A 17,109-nucleotide genomic window follows, 5' to 3' on the forward strand; every position below is an offset into this window, starting at 1 on the left:
ATGTGTAGGCATCTTGGGAGGCGGCATTCGCACTATTTCCCCTCTGCCGAGGTACAAGATTAGCGCGTCAATCTAATCTAGCGCGGGTAATAAAACTAGTTGCACTTGGATTTTTCACTAGACCGAGTCCAGACGCGCGCGTGAACACTGCTGCATAAAAATGCCTGTTTGCTCGGTTTTTTGTTATAAAAAGAGGTCGGGGACATCAAATTTACAAAAAGAAAGTGTTACATTTCACATGTAATATTTTTAGGGTTCCGTACCTCAAAAGGAAAAAACGGAACCCTTATAGGATCACTCGTGCGTCTGTCTGTCTGTCTGTCTGTCTGTCTGTCTGTCTGTCCGTCTGTCACAGCCGATTTTCTCCGGAACTACTGGACCAATCAAGTTGAAATTTGGTACACATATGTAAGTTTGTGACCCAAATACGGACATGTAACGTAAACAAATGAATTTTAAACATGGGGGCCACTTTTGGGGGGTAAATGAAAAAATGAAAAAATTTAATTTTTCAAACTATATCATGTTACATATCAAATGAAAGAGCTTCTTGTAAGGATCTCAAATATATATTTTTTATAATTTTCGAATAACCGATTAGAAGTTATTCAAGAAAAAAGGCAAAAAATGACCATTCCCCCGAAACTACTAAGTCTTAAATTTTTAAAAAAATACATAATATAGGTCTATACCTATAGATGACAGGAAAACCTATTAGAAATGTACAGTCAAGCGTGAGTCGGACTTAATTACAGTTTTTGATCCGACCCCTACGGATTTTTTAAAGAGATTTCACTCACGTTTCACTAAAAAAATACATTGTTAACAGTGCCGGATTACTTAGAGTAGTAGGTTTCTTAGAGTAATTGGTGATAATTTTCTGATAAGATAATCATTTTAAATATTTAACGGTCTTACCTACTTACGAGTAATTGTAAGGTCAAATTAAAAATAATGTTTAAAAAAAATGTTAAATTGAGAGCTAGCTCAAAGTTTTTTGTACTCGTCGACTTTAATGGTTAAATTAATAAAGACTTTGTAACCAATAAGCAAAACAAGCACGTGCTTACGGCACCACGTTCAGGGGGGGCACCAAAATGCCAGGTTGAAAAAGGTGAACAAATTTTAAAATTAGGGACAGACACATCGTTTTTACCACACGATTTTTTTAGCTGTCCAAAAGCTAATTTGCAAAAATAATGGCGCGTAATTCTTTGGGAAACAATCGGTAGCAGTAGAAGAGTCGTGATTACATGCATAGATTCGATTTCAACCCACTCTTTTGCGGTTCGGCGTTAGGTCTTATGCGAGGCCTTCTGCCTTATGGCAAAGTTGATCTTCTGCCTTAATTACACTTGGGCGTGGATCCAAATCCAAGCTTTCCTCTTTCGCAGCTGGGCCTACTGCCTTTCTCACACTTCGCCAATTCAATTCCAAGCTCTGCTTTCTTGCATATTTTATGCATGAAAACAACCTCGCTGAGACCCTTAAATATCGAGCCCTATGCGAAGCTAGGCTGATAGAAAACTGTCCCATCCCTTCTCTGTACGAAATCCTGGATTCGCGCCTGGTTGGGACTAAAACTAAAATTGCGTTTTTATATCGAAAAATTTTCGCGCTCGCTTCGCTCGCGTTTTCAATAACTTTATAAGCTATGATAAAGGTGACATTCGGGTGGCGACTGCAACAGCATTAGGTACTCTGTTGCAACATTACTGCTGCGGCACTGTCAATTTTCGTGATAAAATGATGTGACTGATTTCCATTCTCAGCTGTAATGCGGCAATGAACTTCTCTCAATTTACCAAAAAATCAATGTAATCTTGATGACCCTAGGGAGAGGGGGCACCTAGAAATGCTTAGGGCATCAAAATATCTTAATCCGGCACTGATTGTTAAAAATTGTGTAATATACGGAACCCTTGGAACGCGAGTCCGACTCGCACTTGGCCGGTTTTTTTTTACATATCATACGTTTAATTACATTCAAACACAATTATTATATTTTAGTCTCATGTAATTGTTGGATTTATCGATTTTGCTCGCTTAGTACAAATTGCGGATCGGTCGAGCGACAAATCCGACTTCTCATCTCTCAGAATACAATAACATACTTCAACGAAAATCTGTTAGTGTGCGTGTTGTGACACTTGTCACTCGTCCGTACACAAAAAGAGATCGAGGTTTGCAAGATTTGTCTTTGACGTGTGTCATTTTCTATGTATTTGTGTCGTCATTACAGATTGGATTTTGTATGTAAGTGTGTGAGAAGTGCGACTGTGTGCACCTTTCCCCCCGCGAAAAATGGCAGAAAGATTTGTACGGTGAGATATCGCTTGGGCCCCTCCCTTCCGATGTGTCGGAAGCCGGTGTTGCTCGAAGGTAGGCATAATTCTTGCCGCGCGGCCCGACATCATGGATGTAGTGTCCTGCATCCGATATCGGATCGGACAATGTGAAAACGCTCTTACGACCTTCAAATCTTCAAGAAAAGGCGTACCCCCATTTTGCAGGACGGCAACGCGCTTACAACCCCTCTGGTGTTGCAGGGGTCCATGGGCGACGATAGTTTGTCTCCCATATCATAATAAGGGTTCCTAGTTCACTAAGACAACCCTAGAACCCTCAGACATCGGGTACACGCTAATTCTGGAGTCAGTTCAGTCCATCATTCTGGTCAGAATGACGGGAGAATTATCGTGTAACACTCGGACTGATGGACTGATGGTCTGGACTAATGAAAATTTAATATTTTAGATAATATTCGTCAGTCCATTTTGAATGACAGAAAACTGATAGGAGACTGATCGTGATCGTGTAACCTGTTTGTGTCATTCTCGCGTCAGTCACCATATTAGACACGACTAAATGACTGTGTTGCGTTCTGTGTCCAAACGGCGACTGTGTCGTAATTTTATCAGTCTGTTGTCACTGTACTGATCGTGTAACCGTGTCCATTTTCCATCATTCTGGCATCAGTCAAAACTCGAATAAGTCTTATGACTGAACTGACGCCAGAATTAGCGCGTTGTGTCGTAATTTTATCAGTCTGGACTGATCGTCTAACCGTGTCCATTTTCCATCATTCTGACATCAGTCAAACTCGGATGGAATGATGGACGGAACTGACGCCAGAATTAGCGTGTAACCGATGTCTTACAAGTTAATTCCGTAAACATCATTGGTGCTTGTGGTTTACGTGGCCTCTCTGCGGTGGGATACCTACAACTACGTACATACATGTTTATGTAGTTCAGATGACGTGCAATAAAATATATGTTGACTATATTTAAAATGATTTTTTGCTGTGATTAGTTCCGGTTGGATAACAATGAGCGGCGAAATCCCACCCAACCTACTTAATATACAATATTATGACGTAACGGGTCATACACGGATTCGAGTTTTAACTCCTCGATTCCCACGTACATTAAAAGAATTTAATTTCAGTACCATTTCGTAGGTATCTTGTCACATTGACAATCAATATGAAAGTCGCTAGAGACCTCATACTATAGGGTATTATACCTACTGTATTTAAAATAAATTATTTTGCACCATGCCAGGCGTGGCTCACTCCGCGATTTCGTCGCTTTGCTACAGGTAGCATCTGTTCCACACCAATTTTGATGGCTAATAGCCATAAGCCGCGCGTGGCGCTGTCGCCACCTAGCAGCTATCTGCTATCTGTCCCGATCGTAACAGACGCGTTTTGTTAGAGAGTGAGTCTACTGTACCTAGTACTATTATTTATTCTGTGACCATGCATGAAATAAAGCACCAGATAGTTATTAGAAAAACACAGATAGGAGTTATTTTTAAACACAAGTTCTATTTAATAAATCGGATAGAAATATAAAAAGTAGGTGAGTTGACCGTGACGTCACGATGTAATGTTTCATATAAATTCCATATTAGCAAATCGTTTTGACAGTTCTAAAAAAGTAACTGATTTGACTAGTAGGAAAATACCCTATTGTCACTGTGACAAGGTACGAAATGGTACTTTACTGAAATTAAATTGATTGTCTGGTCTACCGTGAAAATCGAAATGTCCCTCTATTGCTTTTGCATATTCTACCGAGAGAGAGCTAGGCAATCAGACGAGCAATACAAAAAAAAGATGACGTCATAACTCCTTTCCGTTTTTTTTTATTCTTTGGTGCTACGGGTCAAATTGATTCAAATGGCCTGGCCTGAAGATTAATCGTGCCGATTTTCATACTTTTAACACCATTTGCAGCTAATTCCCGAATTTCAGGGTGTACCGCTAACACTATAATAAATGCTCTTACAAGTTGTTTATAAGATCACCCAAAATATCAACTTATAACAGGTATTCTATTTCCAGACTGACCCCAAAAGATGACGTCGAACGTTGGCCGGACCGCGCTTCTGCTGTTTTTGGCGACCTCCGCTACCTCACAGTTTTATGGTACGTGGAGTTTATCAAATATGGTACATACATACATATAATCACGCCTATTTCCCGGAGGGGTAGACAGAGACCACGGATTTCCACTTGCTACGATCCTGACATACCTCTTTTCGCTTCCTTCACTTTCATAACATTCCTCATACACGCTCGCCGGTTTAGGGTGCTCTTGACCTGGCCTTTCTTCAGGATTTCAAATATGGTAATGGTAACAATGTTGTATTTTTATTTTTAGTTAGTTTTTTTACATACAGTAAAAATCTAAAAATACAGCATAGTATACCTATTACGTCTAATATTATTTTAAGAAAACCCAGCCAAAAGTGACTTGAAGGACCTGTCATAGGGACCATCATTGTCACCGACCACCACGTTAATAGATAATGAGAGTAGGTAAAAATAAACGAAAAATATGTTAACCATATTTTTATTACTTAAATGTTACATTTCTAATTAATTTGCTATGCATCCAAAAAATACTACAAACATTTTAGGCATGTAGGAATATAGTATGTAGTACGTGACAGCTACTCCACATGAAATGAATAGGCTACGAACCACTTTGCATAAAGATTGACAGTATTTTATTCACGTACCTCTGAATACAGCAGCCCTTGGGCCTTGGAATGGAAAAGGTTAAGGGTTAAGGCGGACCTCTGACATTTATATTGTCTTCATTATCGATCTACGAAAGAAATCCATATTTAGTACGATATGAATCATTCACACAGTTAAATGACATATAAGGTGTACACCTTATTTCAAACATTTATATGTTTAAACCTTATGGTTTCTTCTTATAAGTCTCGCCGTCAGGTATATTTTATCTTAGTTTGACTACCATTTCATATGTATCTCTCAGTTACTTATAGGTTTTTTTTTTACTAATTAGTAATTTATGCTATTTATTAAGCAAATAAATATAAATATTGTATCATCATCATTCATCATCATTTCAGCCTATATACGTCCCACTGCTGGGCACAGGCCTCCTCTCATGCGCGAGAGGGCTTGGGCTATAGTCCCCACGCTAGCCCAATGCGGATTGGGGACTTCACATACACCTTTGAATTTCTTCGCAGATGTATGCAGGTTTCCTCACGATGTTTTCCTTCACCGAAAAGCTAGTGGTAAATATTAAATGATATTTCGTACATAAGTTCCGAAAAACTCATTGGTACGAGCCAGGATTTGAACCCACGACCTCCGGATTGAAAGTCGGACGTCATATCCACTCGGCCACCACCGCTCCAAATATTGTATAAAAACTTATAAACTAAAAGTATCTAACTATTCTAAATTAATAAAAATAAAACATCCCTAAACCTAAGCTACAATAAAAAATCACCCCTCGGCAAGGTTCCGTAGACGCTGGCAGCATTACCACGCTGAATTGCAATGCTTATGCGCTGTCCGAGGAAGCTGCCAGCCCTACGGTCCCCAGTCACATCCACCAGCCTCTTTGATATCGCTATATGTTTATAGGTTAAAGGTTAGCTGGAAGAGATCCCTTAACGGGATAGGTTCGCCTTTGTACACATTTACTGTACCTATTCTCTATGTGTTATGTACAGTCGCCATCAGATATATCGGAGCGGCCAAGGTGTTCATAATATCTGAACACGCGCCCTAACGCCTTGACAATAGAGGCGTGTTCAGATATTTGTGAGCGCCTTGGCCGTTCTGATATATCTGATGGCGACTGTACTTCTTTTGTGCAGTAAAGTGTTTACTACTACTACTATAAGGTTCAGTTAACCCTTCGAACGGCACGCCTGTCGTGCGCGGCGCGTCATCCTTGTCGGAAGTCACGAAAGTTGATAAGTGGTAAACAGGGCTGTGGCCGCGCGCGTCAGTTGACGTCTTTGCGGTCAAAAGGTGTTGTTAGTGACGCATGCGCTTCTCACCACTGTCGTTTTTTGATAAATTTCCAATTTAAGAGGAAGGTCGCGTTAAAACCTCACCTTTTCGCACAAACGTAGCCCTCATTTTCCTCTCTGAATATTCATCATATCATAATCATTTATTTACAGACTGCAATGGTCCACACAGTATACATAATATTACACACACATATTAACTTTATGTAATAATAACTTAATGAAATATTAACTTTATTTATAGAAAACATTCTTACAACCTCAGCTATGCCCCATCGTTTGATTTATTTAGATTTATTAATTATTATAAAAACACAGACCAACCCAGGCGGTTTTCTGTGTATAAGAACTAGGAGCTTTTAATAAATTGTATGGCATTTATTTTTCGCTTTATACTCTTAATAGTAATCAAAAATCGAAAAAAGTCAAACGATGGGGCATGGTTATGGTGAATATACATTAAATTGTGTAAAAATATTTTCCATGTCAATATCCAGATAGGAAAATGGGAACTACGTTTGTATGGAGAAGCGATCGTCCCCTTATCCTCTTAAGAGCGAACTTAATGCCATAGGGGCGAAGCAGATAAATTGTAGGCAACCATCAAACTGAATATATTAAGCATACTTAAAATTCTTTAAAAAACAGATAAAATTGGTTTAAAAAATTGTACCCATAATTTAGGCAAGGTAAACGTACTAGTGCTCGACATGGGAATGCCCAATAGATGACACCTTGCTGTCACCTCTATTGACAATGACTTAAGTTTCAAGATGACATGTACTAGGACCGCATCGAGCACCAGTACGTTTACCTAATACAATATACCTACGTAATAACGGATCAATAACACTAGCTTTTAAGTCACGAAAACTAACTATTAGTTCTAGGTAGTACCTAACTAATTAGTTTAAGACATAATTTGCATGTAAATATAGGTATTAAGTAGATGTAAGTAAACATTGCACGCCCATTTCGGGTAACTGTTGGGACAATGTTCTTGTATAAATGTCATCTTCTGTACACAGTTTGTCAATAAAGTGTTTCTATTCTATTCAATCTAAAGATTTGTATTATAGGTACAATAATACTCTTTGATTTATTTATTATTGGTTATAAATAAAGTAAAAGCCACTAAGAACTGGTTCGTCACAGGGGAACCCCGGGTATTGGAAACACCACGAAACCGATTCTAACTTTAGAAATATTATCTTAATTGGTTAAGATCATCGGTTATATTATAATAAATTGATCGGGTATTGACATGGGGACAGTTCATGAACTGTGCCTATAGTCTGTATCTTTAAATACCTACTTAAATAAAAGTAAACAAACAATTTGTACATTATCGGGTAGCTATAACATTTATCAACTAACGAATTTATTTCATTGAAAAAGACAGTAAAAAGACAAATAAATAACTTCCCAAGTAGCATGGAAGTGTCGGCAACATCAATATAGCAGCCAATTAAGAACTTAGAGTGATTTAAGGGACGTATAAGAGTGTCAGAAAAGATTTAAGCTGTATAAAAGGTACTTTACAGACATTATACAGCTCAAGCTGTATAAAATCATTATAAAGGATTCTGCGGAAGCATGGGGTGCTTTATCAGAATATAAAAAATCTACTATAAAACTAAAAGTGTTGTGAGAGACTACAAGCTAATTCTATCGTAAAAGCTGTATACAGGCTGTATTGTAGTAACACTTGGCACTTTTAGCTGTACAAAAGTATCTGTCAACTCCGTTTTAAAACATTAAGTGTTGTGAAACACTACAAGCTCATTTTATCGTAAAAGCTGTATACAGGCTGTATTGTAGTATCACTTGGCACTTGTAGCTGTACATATGTATCTGTCAACCCCGTTTTAAAGCTATTTCTTATGGCGTAATCTTACTCTCCTATAAGAATAGTAGTTGTATAACTTCTGTCTGTAAGGGTATTATAAAACCAAATGAATAAATGGCAGCTATAGTACAGCTTTTTTCTGTATTACTGATAGAGTCGCTTATAACAATCTTTTGGCGTAATTTTACACTCGTATAAGTATAGTAGTGTAATGATTTCTGAAAATAAGTGTATTATAAAACTAAAGGAATATATGACAGTTACACTACAGGTTTTTTATTTGTTATACGGATCTCTAAAGAGAATTATAACTTATTATGGAGAACCGAAATACAGCCAAACGAATACAAATATTCTATTATAAAGCTGTTTTAATTACAAAAGCTGTAAAAGACACTCCATTTATTATACAGCACAGCTACTAAGATTATAATGCTCTCCAACTATCCTGTAGGCTGTTTAAAAATTGTCGCCATTTTACAATAAAAAAAAAACGTATTTGTAAATATAATTAAAGAAATACTTGCAAATATTTAGCAGACTAACGCCGTGTTATGATTACCAGCTAAAATAAATTGTTTAGCCTTAGAATTAATATTTATAAATATTTTTGATACTCTAACCTTAAAAACAAACAGTAACTTTACCGATTTTTGATATTTTCCTTATGGTTTCTCTTTGTTATTTTGCAGGCGCGTAAATATTTTGCCAGAAAAGATACACAGGTTCACAATAAATAATAATCCGCACTTACCAATAATGTAATATTCCATTCAAGTCCTGTATAATATTTACTTTTACCATCCACTATAACACTTTATTGTCGCCATTACTATATTACGAATGAACAAGATTAAGACATTTTAGTTTCTTAAATGATTATTATTCTCTTGTAATTCTTTCTTATAACTCATTTAAAACTTATATATATTCTTATATCGTACTTTATAAGAGATTATATGTAGTGTTAAGGTTTCCTGTTACACCGAAATATAGCTGTAATGCAGCTATTATGCAGCTTATGTATTGCTTATACAGCTACTCTACAGCTCTAATAACGCCAAAGGCTGTATAATTTGGGCCCTTTTTTTACTTATAAGGGCTGTATAAGCGCTTATACAGCCTTTGTACAGCCTAACTGTACAGCTTATAGTATACAAATAAACTTTAATACAGCTTATATACAGCTTGCAATGCTACTTGGGTTATGAACTAAATACATCTATGAATAACACTAAATTAAAACTAACAACCCTAAATATATCTAAAATAAAACAAGGAATAGAAAAACTACTGAAAGACTACTACTACGCGCTACCCCCGGCGCAAAGGTGCCCATCACACTCGCTGCGTTGACCAGAGTTTAACCTACATTATTTGATCATGTAATATTTTCATCTACCCTCAACTGGCTTAAGGAGCCATTTAAGGGTAGATTTTGTTTACTTTTATTTAAATACCTAAAGATACAGACTATAGGGGCAGCACAGGGGCAGGCTATTTATTGATATGAACTGTAAAGTGTAAAGTAAATGTCAAGTTTAAGATTCCGATATTGTTATTTGTTTTAATTTTTTTGCGGCTGCAGTCCAAAATCAAACTTCGTGCATTCCTACAAGGTTCACGATGTCGCGCCGCACACAATACGTGTTGCGATGGCGTTAAAGGATTAAGTAGTTTAAAGTTTTCTATTCAGGCCCTGTAGACAACATACCAATCGCTGACGCTCCGTAGCGAACGAAACACAACTGTCACTGTCGCACTAATATGGAAGAGTGATAATTGTGATAAAGAGACACAAAGCGTTTCGTTTTCGAAGCGATAGCGATTGTCAGCTTGGCTAGACCGGCTGGATACAAAAGCGAGCGATCCAACGCGCAAGATTCCTACATAATCTGTGTAAAAAGCGTTTTCACATTGTCCGATCCGATATCGGATGTTCAATCCTACATCCGCGTAGGTAGTCAGGCCGGTGCGGCGGGCGCCGGCTTTAACGGTCACGCACACTACAACAAACATTATGCATACACATACGGGGGGGGGGGGGGTGGGGGGCTCCGCCATTCCGATATTACGATATTAGTAGAGAAAGCCTTTGGGGTCAAAATAATTCCCACAATATGACCAGTCTACAATAGTTTAATAAAACTTTTTAAATTAATTTAGAGCCTATATTTTTCATATTATATTAATATAATTAAAAATAGGTATTCTTGAATTAAATATGCTTTTCTTTTACACAATGTATTTTGATGTGTAAAATTATAATAGTTTAGTTTAGTTTTCAATGTGGGAAATAATTTTCAACATTGAAAAAAAAATCAGTGCGTCTCAGGCACCACTTTGTTTTTTATTTTTATTTTGTAAAATCAACCTCACAACCTTTTTTAGCGTGTAATTTCCTATCATTTGATGCCACACAGGATTTTTAATATTTATTTGATTTTTCAAATTTCAAATGTCAATAAATGCGTTTTGCATGCATATATTATGATATATTTTTAGTAGGTCAAAAAGATACACACAAAGAACTAAAAACATAAATATTGATCCTAGCGAAAAGTGTTCACATGTTTCTTATAGGAAATTTTATGTTTATTATTTATGTATAAGATTTTATTTTGCTATGAATCATACTTTTCAAATTATTAACGAAAAAGTATAAACAAGGAACCTTAGAATTCATTATAATTAACTTTCCCTCTTTATTATCTTTTTAAATATTAATCCCTGCGAAAAGTGTACTGAATCTTTTTTGTAGAAAATTTTGTGTAGATTATTAACATTTAACGACATTTTTTTATATTGGCCACCGTTTACGAGTTATTTACGAAAAACTAAAAAAAAGGGGACCTTACAAGTGATTATAATTAAGTTGCCGCGTAAATATCTCTTTGAATATTGATCCTAGCGAAAAATTGTACTAAATCTTTCTTGTAGGCAATTTTATGCAGATTACTTATGTATAAGAACATTTTTACTATGCGCCACCGTTTATGAATTATTTACGACATACTAAAAAAGGGACCTTTAGTATCAAATATCTCATTTCCGTTCAAGAATTCGATCGAGCAAATTCAGATTCAGCGGGGTCTAATTAGGGCAAAAAACCCGGTTGCCAAAAAGTAATATAATTTGCCAGTCGAAATCGATTTTTACAAAAATATGACCAGTCTACAATAGTTTTTTGTTTTTTTTTTTATATTCTGCCAAGCACCTCCTTTGATGTGCGTTCAGTGTATTAATAAAACTTTTTAAATTAATTTAGAGCCTATATTTTTCATATTATATTAATATAATTAAAAATAGGTATTCTTGAATTAAATATTCTTTTCTTTTACACAATGTATTTTGATGTGTAAAACTATAATAGTTTAGTTTAGTTTTCAATGTAGGAAATAATTTACAACATTGAAAAAAAAACAGTTTTTCAGCCACCATTTTGTTTTTTATTTTTATTTTGTAAAATCAATCTCACAACCTTTTTAGCGTGTAATTTCCTGTCATTTGATGCCACACGCGATTTTTAATATTTTTTTGATTTTTCAAATTTCAAATGTCAATAAATGCGTTTTGCATACTTACATATATTTTGATATATTTTTAGTATGTCAAAAAGATACAAACAAAGAACTAAAAAAATCAAACCCCGTTTTTGTGGGAATTATTTTGACCCTCACCTACAAATTTTCTTACAACTCCTCTAGTATATCGAATGTCGTAAGGTGGCAATGACAAAAACAGCTAGATGAGAGTGCCGTTAGCATTAAGTCCGCCTTTTTTGCGTTATCTATATTTTTTTAGTAATAATGATTTATTTATTATATGCATTTAAATAAATACAGAGAAACACATATATCTTACATTTTACTTCCTTCCGAAATCCGATATCGGAACGAGCAATGTGAAAACGCTCTAAAGGACGGTCGAGATACACAGATATCAATAACAGATTGACCGAAGAGCTGGCGGCTACCTCGCACAACGTATCAGCATTGCGATACAGCGAGGAAATGCCGCCAGCATCCTTGGTACAATGCCTCAGGGGCCTATTTAGATTTAAGCTAGTTAATAATTTCGTTTAAAGTAGTAGTACCACTGTATATACACGGTGTGGCCTGTAACATGAGCAAAGAATTAAAACATATATTGTACTCCTCAAACGGTGACACTTTTGTTCAACAACTTTTAAAAATTATAAAGTATTTAGACTCCCTATTTTTCATACAAAATAAATATTATCTTCAATGGACGCCATCGCCACGCCATATTAGTGGGATTGACGTTGCTTGTCACGCCTTAAACATAACAAAATTCGCAATACATTGCGTCTTAGAATAAACTTTAAAGTGTAATAAAAATCAAACCACAAGTTATTTTTAAAAGTCGCTGAACAAATGTTGGTCAGTATGAGGAGTACAGCCTACAGTTTAATTTTTTGCTCATGTTACAGGCCACACCCGGTATATACTGTATGTAAATAAATGATTTTGTCCCATAGCAGATTAGAATAAGATTTTTATAATTCGAAATGTTCGGTTGAGTCTCCATATTTATGTAAACACGCCATATTCCCTGCGTCATCGTTGTAATGGTGATTATATGCAAAGAACCGGTAAATTGTTATTTTATTGCATAACACGATAATGAGTATACCTCAGGCAGGAAGCTAGATGCTATTAATATCACATTGTTTAGGTATCTAGTCATATGAAAACATTGCACTCTTGGTTTATACACAAGAATAAAAACCGGCCAAGTGCGAGTCAGACTCGCGCACGAAGGGTTCCGTACCGTCAAAAAACTTACGTTTCTTGTATGGGAGCTCCACTTAAATATTTATTTTATTCTGTTTTTAGTATTTGTTGTTACGGGAACAGAAATACCATCATCTGTGAAAATTTCAACTGTCTTAAGATCACGGGTCATGAGATACAGCCTGGTGACAGACAGACGGACAGTGGAGTCTTAGTAATAGGGTCACGTTTTTACCCTTTGGGTATGGAACCCTAAACCGAAAATTGACCCTTCTGTCCCAAAAAAATCAAAAATATTGAAGCCCAATTTGGTTCTCTGTAATAACGTCTCCCGAAACTGGCTTCACGAAGATACGAATACCACCCTTGGTATTCCTATCCAATTTCTTTTTACAATGTGTATTGCGTCTCACATTTTGCTTTAATGAAAGAGTGAGATGCACTGACATTGGAGAAAGAAATTGGACACTGGACAGGTGGAATACCACCCTAAAATATTGCTTTTTTTATTATTACAGATTTCTTTCAAGGATTCAAACCATTCGCAACGAATCAACCTTCATACGGATCAGCGTTCACAACACGAAGACCCGAGAAAACGTACAAACAGACAACCAAACGGGAAGTAACCACAAAAACTTACGAAATTGATCTCTACAATAACCCCTTTCTACCACAATTCAATTTAGATAGAAATCAAAACGATTACAGAAGAAAAAAGAACATAACTAATAGCACTACATTAAAACCTAAGAAGAAAACCACCATACGTACGAGTACAACCAACAAAATACCTCAATATTTGCAAGAATATAACAATATATATGATGGAAAAATAAATGACGTGGCCGATTATTACACGCAAAAACCAAATTATAATAATAATTATTATACGACAGAAAACCCGTTGAATAAAGGGGTTAGGCCTGTAGTTACCAATGGGCCTCCTATAACGAACAGGCCGGTGACTAAGAGGCCTAACTATGGGGTGAACGCGAGGCCGAAAGACGAAGATTCTATAGCGTTTCCTGATGATGATGCGACTCCGGAGATAATTATTGGGCCTGATGAAGATTATATGAGTAATGTTGAGAAGAAGAGGTATATAGAGCTGGCGGAAAGAAGTAAGTATTTATAGTCAGACCGTATAAAGTCTGCAGCGATTTTGATAGCCCACGCAGTGCAAGTGTCATTTTAAACGTCAAACTACTATGAAATTATGACGTATACATAACACTTACACTGCGTGGGCTATCAAATCCGCTGCAGACTTTGTTTGGTGCGACTCTACCAAATAACTAAAACTTATATGTTTTTTACTTTCGTTTATAAAAAAATCAAAACTCCCTTTGAGATTCAGAATAAATATATAGGTATGTAGGTAGGTAGGTATGGTTGTATTATAAGAGAGCCATTCGCGTTGTCTATCTGACGCAGATTTAATTAAGCTCTAGGGGCAAGTTAGGTCACTTAAAAAAATATAGGTAATTAAAGTCATTAACGGGTCTAACGCGATTATTTTGCCATTTTTCCGACGTTTCAGCCACAAATAACATACATGCGTTTTGCATGTGTACAAAACGCGACAGTTTCACATAATCAAATACAATTCTTTCAAACGAGATTTGCTGAACTAAAGTCAACTTTTTCATGTTTTTTATATCGTTTTCAGAGTGCGACGAGTACAAGGCACTGGGCACAAAGGCAGTCCAAGCTATCCCCCTTCTGCCCCGCCCTGAGCCGGTTCAGATCAACGTGCGTAAGTGCGCGCCCACCACGGTACCTCTGGTGGTGGGGGGCAAAGTGGTGGACATACAGGAGTTCCCACACATGGCGCTGTTGGGATGGAGAAAAATACAGGTGAATTATTTGAGAATAATATTGAGGACAGTCTTTTGATTTAGATATTAGAATAGAACAGTGAATTTCCGCAGCGCTTGACTCCAGGGGCCTACTTCACCACGGTGACACTAACAATTGACATCTTAAAGACTAGACCTACACCTGTTAACAAATGGTCCTTATTAACAGCGCCATTTAGATTATTTATCATTTAATTAATGTCATTAACGGGTCTAACGCGATTAAGTTTCATTATTTTACCTTTTTTCCGACGTTTCAGCCTTGCACTAGCTGTGGTGTGTGTGCATGGTGTGTTAATGACATTAATTATGTGTACAAAACGCGAGAGTCTAAATTGTTTTATTTATCATTAACTCAAAAAGTACATGATTTGAACGGTGTAGAAACTCATGTAGATTAGGTTCTTATTCCAGTTCACCGTGTTGCAGACTTTCCGACTTCTTAATGTAGTTATGTTACTATATCTTAACAGTTTCATATCTTCTCCAGGCGGCTGGCTACGCCTGGAAATGCGGCGGCTCTCTGGTCAGCGAGCAGTTCGTCCTAACTGCTGCGCACTGCTCGTTCCAGGATCGCGACAATACCGTTGTTAAGTAAGGAACTATTCTCTTAACAGATCTCTTCTCCAGGCGGCTGGCTACACCTGATAATTCGGCGGTTCTCTGGTCAGCGAGCAGTTCGTCCTCACTGCTGCGCACTGCTCGTTCCAGGATCGCGACAATACCGTTGTTAAGTTAGGGACTATTCTCTACGTATAGCATGGGCATAAGTAGCTGTGATTGATGTACAACAAATTGTGTCAAAATATTTTCAAAAACCTTCGTCAAGTTAAAGTTTAAATTTACACTATATGAATTTCCTGTCATATCTTTAAAGGATATGCCTAAATACATGCAACATTAATTGAATAACAATAGGTGTAGCTTGAACAGAGAAACGAGAACGATGGCAATTAAAACTGTAAACGCCTGCCGATGTGACGCGCAAAGTTCACGACACACACTTATCACTGTCTTTTTAACATAGGCTCCAAAGCCTGTACTGTACCTACACTTCCAAACACTCTCTACCAAACATATTAAATATATTAATAAAAACCGGCCAAGTGCGAGTCGGACTCGCACACGAAGGGTTCCATATCATTATCTATGAAAACGGTCACCCATCCAAGTACTGACCCCGCCCGACGTTGCTTAACTTCGGTCAAAAATCACGTTTGTTGTATGGGAGCCCCACTTAAATCTTTATTTTATTCTGTTTTTAGTATTTGTTGTTATAGCGGCAACAGAAATACATCATCTGTGAAAATTTCAGCTGTCTAGCTATAGTAGCTATCACGGTTCGAGAGATACATCCTGGTGACAGACAGACGGACGGACGGACGGACGGACGGACGGACGGACGGACGGACGGACGGACAGCGAAGTCTTAGTAATAGGGTCCCGTTTTACCTTTTGGGTACGGAACCCTAAAAACGGGTCACTCACGTATTTTAAGTCGAAAAACGCTCGACATGTTTCATTCCGTACCGAGGAGTGTCATCAGGAGCTTGCGTTTATGGTGACGGACCGGCGCACACTGCGGGCCGCAGCCCCCGCGCCCGATGACTCGGCGCGGGCGCCGGTGGCGACAAGGGGGAGCAAGAAACTACCCTCGTTTATGGCATTATTGTCAAATGATGGGTTGCACACAACACTCACTACGTCATTCGCTAATGTTTCGCAAGCTCCTGATGACACTCCTCGGTACGGAGTGAAACATGTCGAGCATTTTTCGACTTAAAATACGTGAGTGACCAGTTATTAATATGTCTGTGACTCACGGAAGTTTTGTTATTAAAATAACTCTCTACCACTACTAATTTTGATATCTATTTGGCACAGCGGACCTCCCAGCGCGGTGCAACTCGGCTCTTCGTACCTGGACGACCCTGGCGCGCTGGTGGTGAAGGTCGCAGCCGTCATCAGACACCCGAAGTACAAGCTGCCACGGTCCTACTACGACTTGGCGCTTGTCAAACTAGTCAATGCTGTCAAGTAAGTGCCTTTCTCTATCTAATCTTGGACCTCCCAGCGCGGTGCAACTCGGCTCCTCGTACCTGGACGACCCTGGCGCGCTGGTCGTGAAGGTCGCAGCCGTCATCAGACACCCGAAGTACAAGCTGCCACGGTCCTACTAAGACTTGGCGCTTGTCAAACTTGTCAATGCTGTCAAGTAAGTGCCTTTCTCTATCTAATCTTGGACCTCCCAGCGCGGTGCAACTCGGCTCCTCGTACCTGGACGATCCTGGCGCGCTGGTCGTGAAGGTCGCAGCCGTCATCAGAC

At 37.8% G+C, this 17,109-nt stretch overlaps 1 protein-coding gene across 1 annotated transcript in view; it reads left to right on the forward strand.

Moving 5' to 3' along the window:
* The window catches only part of LOC134802339 (serine protease filzig-like), a 37,671-nt gene that overhangs the window by 14,670 nt on the left and 5,892 nt on the right, over positions 1-17,109 (forward strand). The window contains exons 2-6 of the mRNA XM_063774950.1: positions 4,352-4,435; positions 13,440-14,045; positions 14,594-14,781; positions 15,274-15,377; positions 16,668-16,820. Coding sequence (XP_063631020.1) covers positions 4,366-4,435; positions 13,440-14,045; positions 14,594-14,781; positions 15,274-15,377; positions 16,668-16,820 — 1,121 coding nt within the window. The 5' untranslated portion in view covers positions 4,352-4,365. The remainder of the gene's footprint in view (positions 1-4,351; positions 4,436-13,439; positions 14,046-14,593; positions 14,782-15,273; positions 15,378-16,667; positions 16,821-17,109) is intronic.

The sequence above is a fragment of the Cydia splendana genome, chromosome 24 (assembly GCF_910591565.1).
Source record: "Cydia splendana chromosome 24, ilCydSple1.2, whole genome shotgun sequence".
In the NCBI taxonomy this organism is placed as follows: domain Eukaryota; kingdom Metazoa; phylum Arthropoda; class Insecta; order Lepidoptera; family Tortricidae; genus Cydia; species Cydia splendana.